This window comes from Labrus mixtus, chromosome 13, assembly GCF_963584025.1.
Source record: "Labrus mixtus chromosome 13, fLabMix1.1, whole genome shotgun sequence".
In the NCBI taxonomy this organism is placed as follows: Eukaryota; Metazoa; Chordata; class Actinopteri; order Labriformes; family Labridae; genus Labrus; species Labrus mixtus.
The window spans coordinates 17811412-17829525 of NC_083624.1; the positions used below are offsets into that span (position 1 = coordinate 17811412).

An 18114-nucleotide genomic window follows, 5' to 3' on the forward strand; every position below is an offset into this window, starting at 1 on the left:
CATACACACAAACATTTGAAAGGCTACTTAGAAATTCAGCAAACATAATAAAACAGAGGAATTGGCAGGACTAGTTTGCCATCCCTGTCAAAAAGAGGAGTTTTCATAATCAAAGTCTGTGTCCCTTCCTGGACTCGCTGCAGTTCATCAGAGCTCAGGGGAAGCACGGGGTGCAGCAAAGGGGGGTTGGTATGAATGTGTTAATTAGGGCTGGATCTCTACTGAGACACACAGAGGTACTTGTATATTCTTTTAGAGAATGCTCCTCATCAGTCACAGGGGTTCATGTGCCCTGATAAACTAACACAGAGGCATATCCTTGTCCATTTCAATCATTTACCCTTGTGAGATCGGACCGTGGAGAGTTTTGCCTCTGAAGCAGAGGGCAAAGAAGGAGAGCTGAATTTGCTTTACCATCCCCGAGAGCTTCAACCATGATCACAAGCACTTATATGTGGAACATGAAGCAGTACAGCCAGGTGTTTCAACTAGGGCTGTCCAATGTTTTACTTTGTAATCTGCATTGAGTCACAGATTTCTTCTTTGACAACCTAATTGCATATTCAATTTCAAGAAATTGAAAAAACAATGAACATTTTAAATGTTTACAATTTGCTCAGAATAACAAACAATCTTAATTCCAGAATATTTGTGACTAACATCATTTTGTTTTGAACAAGGTATAGGCTGTTTTAATAAGCTTGTATTTCAGTCTTTGTAATGCTGCAAGAAAGTTGGATTAAAGTGGCAGTGAGGAGTTTTTTTCAACTGTAATAAAACTGAATTAATCTAATATTGATGCCTCTTGATGACCCCAAAAGCAAATGACCATCAGCATAAAGATGAACTATTTCTAATAGTTAACTTTAATGTTAACCGCTGCAGAGGGGGGGGGGGGGGGGGGGGGGGGGGGGGGGGGGGGGGGGGGTAGGTGTCAAGACTAAGTTACTGAATGAAGCAGTCTTTTTGTTTAATGACAAGTTATACATCGGACTGTTAAACAAAACAATACTTGCACATGCACACTGCAACTAAAGAGTTGAAAACAGATGAAGTACTGCTTTGTCCACAGGGGGCGCCAACATTGACACTAACTGGAAGTTCCTTACAGGAGCTGTAAATATAAACTTTTTGTGTTTTTTTTTTAATCATTAAAGGCATGTATGGCTTTTTACATACATGGTTTGTGTTTCCTGCTTTGACTCCTCATTCCTCTCTCTGTGATGTCCTAAGAAAAAGCTAAAGCCCAAGCTCTTTCATGAACACCTACGACCTTAATGATGATGACAACGGTGGTTTTGATATTATTGATGATGATGATGATGATGGTAATGACGATGGTTTTGTTTGATTGTAATATTTTAAGATAGTTTCTATGCTGATTAGAACTCTCAAGAACAGCTTTCGATGTGCTTTGCCTCTGGTCACTTCCTGTAAGCACCTCTGGTCACTTCCTGTCAACACCTGTGTGTCTGATCGGACTTAAAGCCAATCGTTTGAACTTCCTGACGTTGTCTCCTCCTCTCTAAATCCTTTCTTGTGTTGTTCTTACTCTCTGATGTACGTTACTTTGGATAAAAGGGTCTGATAAATGAATTGTAGGATATTTTGTCTGCAAAGACATACCATACAGTACATCACTATGTTGGTCCCACTGTGCGAGTTTTAAACTTGATCATAACTGGAATATTCTTATCTTTTTTAATAATATAACACTTTGTGTGTCAAGGGAGCATTTACTGAAAAGTCTATGCACTTCTTTAGCCTGTTGTTTTGCACACTTAAAAAAGAGAAAAGCAAATGTATTTAAAAACCTAAAAATGTTTTCAATTTTGGTAGATCTCACATTTGACAGCCCAAGTTGAAACATCAAAAGTCTACAGCTTAAATTAAAGCAAGTACCATACAGTGTCACCTTTACACACAAAATGTCTTCATGAGAAAAATATTATTTTTTATTTACATATCATGTCCATTCCCTGGTAGCTCTCTTTTCATGTTGTATTCAGATGCCAAAATCTGATATCTTCAGCAAGGTACCTTGAAGACTGCTTTCAGTGCACAGTTTTTGTAAAGGGCGAATTCACCAGAAAATACTGAATGGCAATTGTTTGTAGATACATGTTTATCCCCTGGGATATGTATTTGTAGTTAAAATGTATGGCTTTTTAACAACAAAAACAAAAAAGACATAAAATTGTCCTTAACTGTAGCTATACTGAGAATTACACTTTTTAATGAAACATATACAAATCTTAAGCTCATATAACAAGAGAGGCATTTTTGTACAGACAAATAAGAACATTTTCTTGAAATAGCCAGTTTTGCATTATTCAATCAGTGCTTTCTTATGTAGCCCATATATTCCTGATGCAGAAATGGTTTACAACTGGATGGATGATGAGGTGTTTGATTGCTCTCAGCTAATCATGTTGAGGAACTTGCTTTCTTCGGCCAAGGCTGTGAGCATAGAGTTCATGTCCCCAATTGCCATGTTGCCAATCCCTGCAGGTACAGAAGCGAGAGTGACAGAGTTGCGAGGGGTGGTGAGACGTGAGGAATTCTGGGAGAGGCTCTGCAGAAGGCCAGGACTCAGGGTACCTGACATAAGGCTGGAGTGGTCCCCATCGTCTAGCATGGTGTCAAAGTCAATCTGGGCATTATCTGTGCCACCAGTGGAAGAATCCACTGTACTGCTAGAGACTTGGTTGACTCCTGGTGAGGCCATGTTGGCTGCAGTAGTGGTGTTACCGACAGCGGCCTGGTTGGAACAGTGAGACATGGGGGCATTAAACGTGACAGAAGGTGGCTCAAACATATGAATCTGACCTGTGTAGAAAACAGCAGGATTCAGGTTTTCAGAGTTGCTGGTGTGGGTTACTGAACCACTCGGCCTTTTTGGGCTTGCCTCTGAGGTGTCAGTACCAAGAGTTGGGCTCAAAGCAGATGACTTAGGTATCTGGCTCAGTTGCATCATGCTAGTACCTGTGTGTTGTCTTCCAGTAGACTTTGGCTCGATGGGAGGCCTGGGTTGTAACATTCCTCTGCCTACATTATGGGCATTATGCTGCTGTTGCTGGGAGAGAACACTGTAATTTTGCTGCTGGTCCACATGGTTCACATGAGTATACCCATCTGACTGTGTCCTTGATTTGAAACTTTGCAGTTCCGGATCTACCATACCGTTCCGATTAGGTCGCACACTAGTGCTCCCAGACAAAGAATTTGGGATTGCCTCTTGGCCAAACCCTTGCTGAGGACTCATTTGTTCATTAAAGTTCACATTATTGCATTGCCTCTGTTGCTGGTGCTGCTGGTGGGAGATGTTCATCAGCCTCTGGCTGCTGTGGTTTCCATACCCCTGCATAGACATATTCTGACTCATAGGCACTACCTGCTGGTTGCTGCCCAGACTCTGACCTTGTCCCTGAAAGGAACCAAAGTTGTGCCTTTGCTGAACAACAGCTAGGTTCCCCCTGACAGGATGCTGCTGTTGTTTGGAGAGCTTAGTTGTTTTGTCCACAGTCCCTGAGCTCACCTCATTCCACTGCACTGGCATATTATTCTTGTTAATGTTGTTCGACGGTGCCGGGAAAGGCTGCTGAGAGCCAGCTGGGCCCATCTGGCATGATTGCATGTCCTGACCAGACTGAGTCATGGTGGCGTCCACCATGGCCATCCTCCTCTGGCCATAAAATGATGCTGGTGGGGGCATGCCTGTCTGGTAGCCCTGAGCCTGATTGCTGGCACGGTAGTCCATTTGCCCCGAGCTGTTCCCAGAGGGCCCAGAATTCTGAGACCTGAGGTACTGCATCACATCATCTGGCAGCACCATGTCATCCTCTCCATTGTGCTCCCCTCCAGTCATCATCCCATCTACTGCCATGTTTTCCATGGCTACATTCTCAGAAATGCTTGGTGGTCTGGGAGCAAATGGATAGCGTTGCAGGCTGCCATCCGAGCGAGTGTATCCCTGCATAGCCAGAGACAGGTGGCGTTCAGCTGATGGACCAATCAAGGGGTTCATGTTGTTCATACTGTTAAAACGCTGAACCCTTGGAAGGGAGAGAGGGTCCAGTGTGGGACGACGCACCGGGTCACTGGCACGACGTGGAAGGTTGGTTGGTACTTCATGGGGCATCATGCTCTGCATGCCATACCCAATATCACTAGACCGCCGAGGCACAGTTCCAGAAAAAGGCTGATGAAACGAGTGTGACAAGCCTTCCTGGGAGTCACTGTAGAGTGCCATACGGGTTTTCAGACTCATTCGATCCATATTGGGGAGAGGGGTAGGCGGAGCTCCACCAGTGGCAGCAGCATACTTAGCCTTGAGCCGATAATGCTGAGCTGGTGTCAAACTAAGGATACTTGGGAGACCTCCACCACTGACACCACCACCTCCACAATGACTGGCCTCACTGGAGCGGCGAGACAGATCTGTGGAGATTGGGTCATAGGAGTCAGCTGAACTGATATTGTTGTGGCGGTTGCCACCAAACTGGGATGCCTCACTGGAACGACGGCTGGAGTAGCACGGTGAAATACCGGATGAGCGCCGACTCAAGTTGTAGGCTGAGCTAATGGTGCTGGTGGTGCTGTCCCGGCGCTCATTTAGCTGGTTCAGAAGTGTAACTTCACATGAAGACAGGTCGCCAATGCGCTGGCCAGGGTACAAATTGCTTGAATTACTCATCACATTGGAGCTTTCCAGCAGGGAACCTGGCAGCAAGAAGGAACATATATCACATTATGACACTAAATAATTTAGATCACATGATGCAATTTTCTACCCCCATCACACAGTAAAAATGACAACAAACAGATGTTTTCAGCCATCAACACTTACCGACTGCAGGTATGGGAGGCAGCTTCATACTGTTGCGTTGGCCCTGTGGTGGCTGTGGTGCAGAGTTGACCCACGGACAGGACTCCCTGACTGTCTTCAGCCTTTCCTTCTTGATGTTCTCCAGCTTGATGGTGACAGCGCCACCATGACCCATGGCTTTCCTCATCTGTAGCCCCACGCCAGTGTGCTGTCCCCCAACAGGAACAGTGGAGTCAACCATGGGGCACTCATCCTGTGCACTGAGGTCCCCGAAGCTGCCCCCGCTGTGCATCGCCATCTCTACCCCGCTGTCGTTGTTGTTGGCACTGCTGAGAGGTGACGGTTCACTGCTACAGGAAGAGTGACCGCCAGGACTCGACTGATATGTCTGACAGAAGAAAACAGAGAGGAATTTGATTTTGCTGCTGTTGATGCTTTGAACTATATATAAACTATGAGAGCTTTTAACTTTTCTTCTTGGAAATGTATATTCTGCCAACAACCAACAATTTCTAATTTGACAACTACAAAAATTGTAGTAAAACAACTGAACAACTAAAACAAATTTAAAGATTAGAATGATGAAAAGAAAACCAGCTTGAGCTTGACCAACTTCATAATATATTCTTTTATATTATTTATAACCAAAGTAAAAAAATTCGGATTGTAATGGTGTTTGTTATTACTAATGGAGGACTAGAGTATCATAATATAATTTATTATAGATGAGTTTGATTTATTTAAGACAAAAAACTAAGAGGATAATAGATGTGAACGACAATCAAGCAGAGTGTTGATGTTAAATCCAACTGGCAAAGATGAATTAAAGTCTTCTACGCAGCTGGATTTTCTCAATATTTGTTCAGCACAAATAATAAAACAGTCCCAGCCTTTGAATATTAATAGGACAATGGCTTTCATCGCTGGTTACAAAAGAAGCTGCTGCCATGGATACTATTGGTAGAAAAATCCAGATGAATGCTGGTGGGTAGCTGTATGTGTCTCCATACATGCATATGTGTATGTCCCATTTCCCAAGGGAAACACATTTTAAATTTGTGAAAAAGGACAATCATGCAAAAAAGGCAATTTTACGTCATGCATAAATGCAATTTTGCGACATCAACAAATGAGCACATCTTCCATGCTGAGCTGTAACAGAGACAGGAAGTGTTGAAAAGCTCACCTCAGTGAAGTCTGTCCATGAGGAAGGTTAACTTTAGAGAAGCAAGTTCAAGCAATAACCAGAGAGGTGAGTTAAGAAGGAAGCAGGCAGTACAAGCAGTGATCAATTGACATTAGAGCATTGTTAGTATTGTGTTAAGTAAGTAAGAAAGTCTTGGAGAGTGGTGCCTTTATTCTCTGCAAGAAGCGTTTGATCAGCAACATAAGCTTCCCTGTCTTTTTTTTAATATATGTTAACTGGACTCACCATTGAGTTCTCAGTTTTGATAGATTTCACTTGTAGGCAGTCCTCCACTCCTATAGAGGTGCTGATGGCCTCTATCTTGCCGTCCAGGCCTCTTGAACCAAGTTTGGAGTTTGTGTCATTCTCTCCGTTGCCTTTGGGTGGCTGCTGTCTCGGAGGAGCGTCGTTTCGTTGTTTCTTGGTGACGTGGGCCTCAGGTCCGTGGACCGTCTTCACGTGCTTCCTTAGAGAGCTGGGGTCAGTGTAGCGCTTGGTACAGCCCGGGATCTTACACACATATGGCTTCTGCGGAAGGACATTCACAGTTCAACTGAAATTATACAGCAAACATACGTCATCAGCACTTTTGACTAAGGGGGTAGAATTTTTTTTTTTAATGAACCTGGAGTTGTAAAATTCCCTTCAGCTCTGATATTGCATTCACACAAAGAAGATACAGGTATAAGGAAACAGTGACCAAAACATTTTACATTTGGGTCAAAGATGATGTAATCACTTTCTCTACTAATAATTATTATTTTTTTCGACTGGACATTTGTGTGAAATGTGCCATAAGTAGCTGGTTGAGGCCAAAGACATTTTTGGGAAGGTTGAGGTCATGTTTGCACAAAATTTCAAGTAGTCTTAGTCCAGATAATTCTCTTACTTTCAAATGTCCTGTAAGGACAGTTTAACACAGAGCTGACTGATGAGCAAATGCAAGACATCATAGTTATCGAGCTGATAAATGTGTGTGTGTATGTGTGTAAACAAACCTCGTTCGAGTGTGTGCGGTTCTGGTGCTTGGCCCGATCTGAGGCGTTGGAGAAGGCCTTGTTGCAGCCTTCGTGTTCACACACATACGGCTTCTCCCCTGTGTGGGACCGGAGGTGGGTCTTAAGGTTCTCCAGACGAGAGTAAGCTTTGGCGCAGCCCTCAAACTGCACACAGAGACAAAACAGGCAGAGAGACAGACAGTCAGAGAGAGAGAGATGATCAGACAGAGAGACAGTGAGACCGTCTGACCTGAGTGCTGCGTTGTTTTGTCTGCAGCTGGAAAGAGAAATGACCAGGCAACAAAAAAAAAAGGCTCAAATGTTTTTTGCATTTTTGAAATGTAATCCACTGTTGGACTCTTGCCCACCTACTGTGGCGTGCCACACAAAAGCAAAGCGGTGCACACTCTGATAAAAAGGGCTTTTATGCGAAATAGCTAAACTAAGTGTGAGGTGTGGTAAAGCTTTATGTATGGTGTGCTTTGTTGAAACAAAGAGCCTCAGTGTTTCTCTGTGTTTAGTCTTTGTATTTGCTTGTACTGTACAAGCTATAATTTGGTATTCTTTCTGAGCACTCATTGTGAACGCAACTGGCTTTGAAATTAAAAGAGAATCGAATTAGAGCAGCTCAGAAATTAGAAATAAAAGTCAGACGCTTCTCCCTTTAAAGACAAACGAGTGGTAAAGAAGATGCATGTGGGATTTGTGAAGAGAATATAAAGCGAACCCCTGCCTGTCTGCAGATTTTAATTACACGCCCACGCTGTCAATCAGCTTCCTTAACTCCCTTTCATAAGTCATCTGTTTTAATGCATTCACAAGACCCTGTGAGCGAGCTTTGAAGCCGAGCAAACAGATCCTCAATCCGATCTTCACACAGCAAATGAAGGCTTTAATGAAGCCCCATGATTTATCAACATGTTAAATATCTCTGGTTGTTACCACAAAGAAAAGCACATCAACATTTTATCTGGTAGAGGGACGGGCTGTTGGGTAGAGGCTAGTTTTCAAGTTTCAAGTTCATTTCTATTGAATACGGGAAAAAAAAAAAAGAGACTAACCTTAATGATGAAATAGTAATTAGAGCCCGACTGATTTATCGTCCGGCTGATATTATCATATCATGTGACTACCGGTATCGGATAATTTTAATCTCTGTTACGTGCCAATATAACTAGGTTTATTCAATTTAAGTTTGTGAATTATTTTTTAACATATTTTGTATTCATAATTTGGAATTGCTAAGTTAAAATGAGTGTTTCAGTGCACTGTTGTTGTTCTGGCCAATAAAGACTTTTGTTCAACTGAAAAAAAAAAACATTTTTATTAATCTTAATTCTAAATACTTTTCCACAAGTGTTTGATAACTGCACTTGAGGGATCAACACAATAAATGTTTGTGTATATCGATTTCATTCGATTTCTGAAGATCGAAGATAGAGCTGAGAAAGACATCGTTGATATAAACACAAACATCCGATGACGCTGCACTGCTTGGGACCCGGAATCACATTGGTATGTGCCTTTATGTTAATGTTTAGATGTGTTTTTTCTCTTGTTTTTATTGATTGATTCTAGTTGAAGCAGCTGAATGTTTGGCAGCACTTTGAGTTTTGAGATTTTCCCAAGGGGACAATAAATTGTTTTGAATTTTATTTCTCCCTAATATCGGCATCGGCCCCAAAAATCCTTATTGGTCGGGCCCTAAGTGTAATGTCTTTAGGGCATGTAAACATGGCTTTGAGATGGTGGACTGATTCCAAACTTTGGATGGGGACTTAAAGACGTTCAGGTCCTGAGTTTTCAAAAACATAAAAGTCAGAATACTTTGGTATCTGCTGCGTCCAATTTGACCTTTATTTACCCCTCACGTGTCCCCACTCATCGAGGAAAGCCAATAATAACATACCACTAGTTAACAAACTTGCTTCTAACAGCTCACTACTGTATTTTCTAGTGATGTAAGATTCTTACCGTGCATTTGTGTGGCTTCTCGCCCGTGTGCCGCCTCATGTGGACCACCAGCATGTACTGAGCCTTGAAGGGCTTCTGCTCCCGGGAACACTCGTCCCAGCGGCACACAAACTCCTTCTTCTCGCCGTGGATGTGGTCGTTGTTGATGTGCTGAGGAGGAGACAATTCAAATAAAGTCAATCAGAGTGTAATATCAAATATATTCTGTTATAGAGATAATGAGCTCGATGTAGAAACAGGGACTAGACACAGAGTGTTTGTATGTGTGAGCTTGTGTGTGTGTGTGTGTGTGTGTGTGTGTGTGTGTGTGTGTGTGTGTGTGTGTGTGTGTGTGTGTGTGTGTGAGTCAGCAAATTCTTGTCTTTCTTTCCCACCAGTAGATTCTTCCTCTCTCATGTGACCATGTGCATCCACACACACATTTTGAATGACACCACCATCCATTATGGCTGACGTTTTTTATGCATCTGTCAACAGGAGACAAAACCTATAAAAGCCCTGTGTCTGTTTTTTCAGGCCCTGTGTGTGCATTCATGTGTGAGTGTTTCTAAAGGAAGAGGAACTTCCTCAGGTCGCAGTAAAAGTGACCAGGAAGAGGATTTTAAGACTTGTATTATCTTCCATCCTCCTGACGTTTGATGTATCAGGAAGTCTGTGAAGGAGTATCTGCTAGTCTAGTAGTTTCAGGACAAATTAAATTAAGTAAACATAAAATCTCCCAGGATGAAGTTGTGTTTGTATTTTGTGAAGCTAAATATTGTGATATAGTAAATGTATGTTGTAGTTTATTTGAAAATACAGTGAAAATAGATTAAATCAAATATTGGTTAGGGACTCCGGTAGATTAGTGGTTGGTGCGTGCGCCCCTAGTCCTCCAAGCAGGTGGCCTGGGTTTAAATCCGACCTGTGGCTCCTGAGAACTCCCCCCCTTAGATTTGCAGTTATCTTAATTATGTCTTCAAACAGGTTTAAATGAACTCAAATGACTGAAATTACAGACGGTTGTGCACTTTCTGAACACACAAACCCACACGGTGTTTCAGAACAAACACACTTCAAAACTCTCATCCCGTGCGCCACATGCAAATATCCACACACCCACAGGGACTACTTCATTTCCCGAGGACATCCACACCCACAACGCTGCACTTATGTGGCCACTTCTCCACCAGCGAGAAAGCTCGGTGGCTGATGATTCTACTGAGATCTATTTTGGGTGAAGGAGGAGGAATGGAAACAAGCAGAGGCCTCTATTTTCAGGTTACACTCTGCAGTGAATCCATAATATGTAATTAGTTTGGTTTTGTGGAAGACCGAAAACCCACAGGTGTGTGTTGTTTTTTGCTGATTTTAATGGAACCATGTGTGAACCCTGGATGTGCTTATGGTGTTGCTGCTGGGTTTCTTTCCTTCTCTTGCTTTAAATTTTTTTATATATAGTCAATAGAAAGCATGTGGTCCTTTGAGGATTTAGGAATGTGTCTGCCTCATCCATCCTTCAAACTTCTGATCCTCCACTTGTCTCCTCACTGATCCTGCATGCTCTCACAGAGTTTGTGTCTGGGGAGCTGGATTCTGGGGTTAAAGTCGTCCAAGGTTCCTCTAGTCCTGACTTTTTGCATCTTGAAAACCACCAAGCACCTCCCATCAGCTTCTGGTTCTGTAGACCTGACATAAGCCCCTCCCACCAACGCCCAGAGATAACCGACACAGTCACACACGGAGGAGAAAGCAAGAAGAAAAGTTTGTCTGAAAAAAAGGGGTGAGCGTGAGGTTCCATAACTCCAAGAGCTTCTGGCATGACAATGTATTTATGGCCGGCCTTCTGGGCTTCAGGGGTTGGGGGTGCTTTTCTGGGGGCGAGAGGTTAGGAGTCAGGGGGTCAAAGGGCTAAGGGGTTGCAGGGGCACAGCTGCAGGGGCTGGGGTTTGAATTTGGCGAGAGCCGGCAGCGCTCATTAACGCTGCGCGTGTCAACCGAACAGGAAGGGATCCGTTACTTGACAGCTTCTGAGCAGACTCAATCAGCACCGCTTTAATGAGCAGGAGAAGACTTCTTACAACGTTTCTCTTTTCACACAACACAAAGCAGGTTCTGAGGGGAAAGTTTGGAAATGGCCTTCACTACTGAAGTCGTCTTCTAATGTTGATGACCGTGTCCAGAACAGCAAAAGGAAACGCGCTTTGAGTAGTCTTAGAGAAGCTCTCTACAAGCTCAAGTCCATTTACCATTTCTCTATTTGTAGGCATTTTTCAGGTGATTTTTTTCATCTTCTTTTTCAGTAAGCTATTTACTATTAACAAATAAAATGTTTTAAAATGTCATGCCCTCGTGTCGGCCTTCTGGCTCCCCTATTAAGACCAACACCATCTTGGCCGTCTACACCTCCTCCTCTGTGTTTAACAGCGGAGCATCTCAGCTCCACCACTACTCATCTGTACCTTTCGTACTAAACAGCAGCACCCGATTGAAGAACCAAAATCTCCCCTTGAACATGCTGTGTAAAGGGATTTTGTCATTCATTGCACCTATTACTCACATGCACAAGTTGGTCCTGGGTGTCATACTCCTTGCAGCAGCCCTCCCAGTGGCAGTTGGTCTCATATATGGCCTCAGGCTCCTGTTTACACTCGTCTTTATCCAGATCTTCACTCAGGTCCAAGATACCCCCACCCAGGTCCTGGAGAAAAGAGAAAGCACTTTATCAGAGGGGGTGAACAGCTGTGCAGATGTGCTGTTAAAATGTATAGATGACTCGAATTCAAACATCCTTTATCGGACTCTGCATGCCAGAAGTTACAGAAGCATTCTGTACTGTTTTGCATCCCCCTTATCTTATCTGTGTCTTAATCCTAATGAGTTGTTGCTTGCCTTTGTCATTGATTAAAGCTGCATTTTTATTTCCCACCCTATAATCAATAAAAGCCAAATTAGCAACTGCCTTGGACTCATTTCCCACTGTAAGCAGCTGGAGAGACTGAAGGTCATTGGAGATCCCCAAAGAACATTCACCAGGAATATTTCTGTTGTTGTTCTGGAGAAGTTACAGATTCTTTTCTATTGTCTAGTGTAGGTTTGTTTTGTTTTGAATATTCTCTTACCTGAGACGACGGTGAAATGGGAAGTGGACCTTCTGCTTCTGTTTTAACCTTTGACCTCTTGGTGATCAATGGGTTGACTGTGCTGCTGACTGCTGGGTCTCCACTGGCATTCTGAACGACAGATAAAAACAGACAGTCAGATGATACATCTCTGATTATCTTTAAGTCACTCAGGCTGAGCGCAGTGATGATAAAGCTCTAGAGATTAACACAAAGAAAACCGAGGAAACAGTATTTGGTTTACCATCTGATGCTTATAGAACCCCAATGCATTCATAATGAAACAATCGAGCAAGTGTCATACTATGTACATTTGGGTCTACTGATCGACCATTTGTTTTCCTCTAAAAGAACAAATTTAAAACAGCTGCAAGACTGAGAACTTTTGGGGCGACATATCCTTGTTATGTTTTTTACTTCTGTGATTCTGAGTGCCCAACAGTACTGAAACACCACATGGTACACGTGTCTGTCAACCACTGTCAAGTCTAAACTGTTCCACCTTAAAACAAATAGTCAAAGGCTGGCGAACAGTATCGTCTCTGACCTTCACTCTGAACAGTGATATGAACCATGACCATCAGACCATCAGACCTGAGATACATGTTTTACTAAGTTCAGAACGGAGCATCCCAGTCAATCCTAAATTTAATAAGGAGCTTAAACCCTGATATAAGCCTGTTGAGGGCCTCTGAATGTTTGGTGTGTCAAATGCATCTTTGAACCCTGTCTTTAATTTTGAATATTGTAATGAAGCTGCTGTGATGACAGAAACATTTGAGACTTTGTCTGATTATTAAGTTCTATCTCAATCAATTGATCAAACATTTGAGTTTAAACGTTTAGCGAGAAGTATTATGGTGACCTAAACCCAGAATATACTATAAAGAATTTGGTTCCAGAGAGAAATCACTGCTCTACTCGAGAGACGGTATCTGATGTCACCCCAAACAATTTTAATATATTTTATCTCTGTCAAATAAATGCAGATAATTATTTACTATTGCAGACTTTGGGATTTTGTTTGGCCTATTGTGAGTATGAATGTTGCATGGGTGTGTATGGATGTTTTTTCTTGTTTCACAATTGCTTGTGTACATTTGAGTTTAGTAATGTACTTTATATAGAAATAAAGTAGTGGCTGATGTACATACATTCTGGGGAAACAAAAAGTGACCCATTAACCAAGTGATTCATAATCTATCAGTGAATCTTTGACTTAACTGCAACACATTAAACTTAACATCCATCCATGCATCCCCCAGCCTTCCAATCCTGTCTCCTATTAGTGTAATTCAATTCATTAAACCGCAGAGAAAGGCAGAGACAGCACACAATTGTCTTTGGCCCGCTCCTCCTGTGAAGAGATGTGTGGAGTCCTGGTTGCATCGCGGCCCATAAGTCAGACTGGAACCAGCTGCCGAGACTAAACAGTTTAGACTGCTTTATGTTCCCCCTTAAGCCACAAGGAAATATGAAAGAAGGGGAGTTATGACCCTCGGTACTGGGGAGGAGGAGTGCGGGGTTGTGTCGGCGGGTGGGGTTGGAGGTTGCGGGTGGGTGGGGCTTTTATTTGCTTACAGATTCTTAAGACGGCAGAATGACACACAAGGCCTTTAAAAGCAATACTAGACGCAAACAGAAGAGAAATATAAAATGTAAAGCAGCTGATGAGTTATTGTGTATGGGTGTGAATATAGAGGTTCATTGGAAGGGGTCCAATATTAGAGGGGGGTCCCCTAATCCCACCCAGACGCTAGATTGCAGTTCTGCACTTCTGGGGGCCTCAATGATTCATACAGTTGGCCGTAAACCAAAAGGGAAATGTGGTTCTGATCACTGTTGAAATAAAGCTGAACGTGTGTTAGTGAATTTGGGTGTGTCTCATTCTTTAGTGCAGGAGTGTGTACGATTCAGGCGGGAATACTGAGATACTGCTGGTGTTTGTCAGTGGACACTGTGTTGAAACACTGCTGATAGCAGCGCAGAGAGTGGGAAGTTTACATTACATGTCGTCTTGGTGCAAACAGTGTCCTGATAAAGAAAGACCATTGCAATTTGCAGGACTTGAGCTGTATATTTCTCATAATGTTAAAGAAAATTCTTGATTCAAAACTACTTTTCAATCCAAGGTGGAATAAAGGATCATTTCTGTCATTTTAAACCTGGGCCCTATAAAAACATGTGCTGGAGTCTGAATGACCAGGATGTACCTAAAGTCTTTAATCACTCCAGTAGATGACCTCAGCCACCGGGTGTGAAATGGGTTGAAAAGGCTGAATCATAATGTTTTCTGGGAAGATGTTCCCCTCCACCAAAAGTCCTACTGACAACCCTAAATCATTTTAAAAACCAATTGAACTTTTTCAACACCAGACTTCATAATTTAGCATTTGTAAAACAGGGAGGTTGCTGGGCTACACCTCCCTGAATAAGCACATTTGTTTGTATTGTTCCGTGACTGTTGAGTCTAGTTTAAAAAACTAATTGAAGTATTTTTAATGTCTTGTTTATATGTGCCTCTTGAATGTAATTGTAGTTGCTGTAACAGTAAAATGTATTCCATCTATCTATCCATCCATCCATTACAGGTGTACACATTGATCAGAAATCAATATAAATGAAATGAATCATCCATTTGGTAGCACAATTAGTAAAAAAAAAAAAAAAAAAAAATCAAACTTTCCTAAACATGAATATAAATGACATCTGAGGTAGAAAACATTCAATCTTTCTTAATTTCATTGGTGTACAAGTTTCACATTCCAAGGGTACAAATGCTCCCGTTCATACCTGGTTTGCCTCAGAGTTGGAGCTGTTGTGGGAGGTGGACATCGCCGAGACCGTGAGGTGGTGTTGGCGAGCAGAGTAGGAAGACGGTGATGGCTGAATGAGAGGTGGTGTGTGGCCAAAGGCGTTGAGACCCCTCTGCTGAGACAACAGCTGCTGGTAGGCGACAGGGTTGATGGGATGAGGGAAGCTGAAGGATGGGCTGAATGAGAGAGAAAGGAAAGCAGTTACCTCATGGAAAAACATGGAGACTCATGTCTAGTTCTAAATATTTAGAGGCTAGGCCTATACTTGAATGACATTAGTGTTGAACTGACACTATCAGGCACCAAGATGTCTTATTGTGACCACATTGGACCCTAACATTTGACTTACCAAGCTATGTAAGGCTTCAGTAAACATTTTCTTGTTATCGTGTTAATGAAGAATTAAATATACCCGCTACCATGTTTCTCTCTAACTCTAATATGTGTCCCTGGTCTGTCTACAAACCCCACAATCATGAGAAAAGTCTCTGCATCTTTTGGCTGCTCAACGTAAAGGTGTTTGTGCACGTGCATCTACCTGATGCCTCCGACTGAAAGGTGCCCATAAGAGCTGCTGGCCGCTGAGCTGGAGCGGGAGTTGTTGATGTAGGCCACCAGGGAGTTGGGCGAGGTGCGGATCATGGTCTGCAGGTCGATGCTGGCATCTGACAGCGGGGAGATCGACAGCGCCCTCTTCCTGCTCAGACGGGGTGTCAGACGCGGGCTAGAGAAACGTGATACTGTAGACAAAGAGACACAATGGAGACAATGTCAGCCATCTTGGCTTGTTACCCTCAAAAGAAAGCCACCTTTATGTTTATGAGTGTATATGTGATGACTTAAACACTATTAAGAACCTGTAATACATTAACCAGATCAGAGGAAATATGTGTCTTGGTCTACCCTGGACCATGTTCAGCCGGGAGCACTATAGCAAAGGTCACAGCTAGCTAAGCTACACTCTATCTTCTGCATCTTTCACACACATACACACAGCTCCTATTTAGCATTCACGTCCTCTTATGCATAATGAATCGCCTCCAATCATTCTCAGTAATTACCGCGATAGTAATCTCTTTCAGACCGCTGTTCTCGGGAAAGTTAAATGGAGGCAATTTAAACAAATTGATCTCAGAATACCATTAGAAAAGAACAAGGCCGCCTCACAAAGGTAGGGTTCATGGCCTCCTGCTAGACCTGACTGTTGCACGTTTTTCCTATTGATGTGGTGAATGAGCGCAAGAAAATGAGCAGGGCGAATACTTTCCCATGAAATTGAAGAGAAGGTAATTTATATAACTTCTCTACGTACTTATTGTCCATCATTTGTGTTTATTTATTTATTTTAAATTACCAAGGCATGTAGCACTCAATCTGCAATCATGGTAGCCAACGAAGCCTTACCATAAACTGCAGTTCTTTGAGTGGCCACTTGGGGCTGACTTCAAAAGCGAGCCGATCTCCCTAGAGCGCTATGTTAAAAAGCTGCTCATGTTCACAAACTGGTCCAAAAATCAGATAAGGTCCTGTTACTAATTTCTCTATACATGACAACTGTCTGGGAGCTGACTTTATATAGTATTTAACTTCCATATTTAAATTATATTAAGCCTTAAAGAGTTACGCATTATTAGGGGCATTGTGTCTTGGAGTGACAGCTACATGCAGCTAGCTTTCTGCTTGTTGTCTACTCATCTAATTCAGTCCATGAGCTGAACCTCTTAGCCATGTTTGAGTAGTTGGTGCCGTCTAGATATTATTTCATGTACATTTTGGACATCTTGTATGGATTGCCCATGATTTTATTGAACCAACAAGCCATATAAGTCTGTGCTCCAGCTTGTCAGAGAGCAAAAACCTTGTAGTGGAGTTCAACTGACGCTTGATCTTTAGCTATGTTGAACTCATTGCACAAACTCTTCTGGTCTAATAAATAAATAACGTCAGTAAGCTATCACCACAAATCAAACTGCTATATGTAAGAAATAGGACAACTAGCTAATTTATCGACAAGGCACAAGTTCAGACTGTTAAGCTTTGATAATTTAGCATTTGCCAAAATCTGCTCCTCTCCAGCTCCTCCCCCTTTTGTCCAAATATGGTCACTTCTGGGTCCAAAAAAGAAAACGATATACCACAGGTAGAGAGGCAGATTGTTTTCTTGGGATCAACAGGTGCTGCCTCTCAGTGTGAGGGGACAGAGAGCAGGGCTGCCATGTGTGTCTTTGCACATATGTAATTAGGTCATACAGCCGACATCATCAGAGGCGCGAGAGGCAGGAAACTCATAATAGGCCCATCACAAGTCACCTAAGCACATGCACTGTGCACCTCAACACACAAACACACACAGACACACACACACACACTCAGCATGTCACCTCCACTGCTGTCAATATGCATCCAATCCCCCACGTTTGGCTGGTGGAGCTCTAAAACCCTCAAGCCAAATGAATCCAGGCACCGCAATAATCACCAGGCCAGACCTACGGCCATAAACCAGGGTCTTACTTCCAAAACTATTATGTTTGGAGGTGGCGAGTCGTAAAGCAGAGGCATATGCACTTAGTTAAAAGGCCCCCGGGAACTTCAGACGGCAGACGACAGTAGTTTGGGGTCCAGGAAGAAAAAAAAGACTGGTGGAGATGATAAAGATGTGAATAAAAGAGTTGGCAGAAACAACAAACAGTCCTCAGGAATGTGCCTCTTAATGGCTAATAAATAAATGTGTCATCTTACTGTACAGAACAGTATGGATGGAGTAAAGAAGTAGGATTCACTTGGGAGCATGGATCATGAATGAAGAGTTCATTCTGGCTGTGCCTTGCTCCTGCTGGGATTTGCTGTTTTTATAAATGAGGCAAGCGTACTGCTCTGCCAACAGATTTAATAGGAGATAAGTGTATTAATATTCCCCTCTATAAAGCAGGAAACAGGCCTCACAGCCTGGCTGCCTGGTAGGCTGGCGCCTGCCTCACCCTTCTGGGCCCTGTGCCCAAAAACCCCCCCAAAAAACCCGCCCCCAGTGACTTCAAACACCACCCCTGCAAACTATACATCAACCTCCGCTCAGAGGAATTCATTAGGCCTCGAGCACTACGACCTAGAGGTCTATGATATTAGATTTTTAAAAGCTAAGCTACTTCTCTGTAGCTCAGTGTTGTTTTAATGGATGTCATTGGTCTAGACTTATTTTACCTGGAACAAATTT

The 18114-nt window shown here is 42.8% G+C and overlaps 1 protein-coding gene across 1 annotated transcript in view; it reads right to left on the reverse strand.

Moving 5' to 3' along the window:
• Nucleotides 1–935: 935 nt before the first annotated feature.
• gli2a (GLI family zinc finger 2a) overlaps nucleotides 936–18114 on the reverse strand; it is an 81246-nt gene continuing 64067 nt past the window's right edge. The window contains exons 6-14 of the mRNA XM_061053996.1: nucleotides 15442–15643; nucleotides 14881–15079; nucleotides 12088–12198; nucleotides 11526–11666; nucleotides 8987–9136; nucleotides 7013–7177; nucleotides 6261–6542; nucleotides 4850–5216; nucleotides 936–4722 (exon numbers count right to left, since the gene is read on the reverse strand). Coding sequence (XP_060909979.1) covers nucleotides 2420–4722; nucleotides 4850–5216; nucleotides 6261–6542; nucleotides 7013–7177; nucleotides 8987–9136; nucleotides 11526–11666; nucleotides 12088–12198; nucleotides 14881–15079; nucleotides 15442–15643 — 3920 coding nt within the window. The 3' untranslated portion in view covers nucleotides 936–2419. The remainder of the gene's footprint in view (nucleotides 4723–4849; nucleotides 5217–6260; nucleotides 6543–7012; nucleotides 7178–8986; nucleotides 9137–11525; nucleotides 11667–12087; nucleotides 12199–14880; nucleotides 15080–15441; nucleotides 15644–18114) is intronic.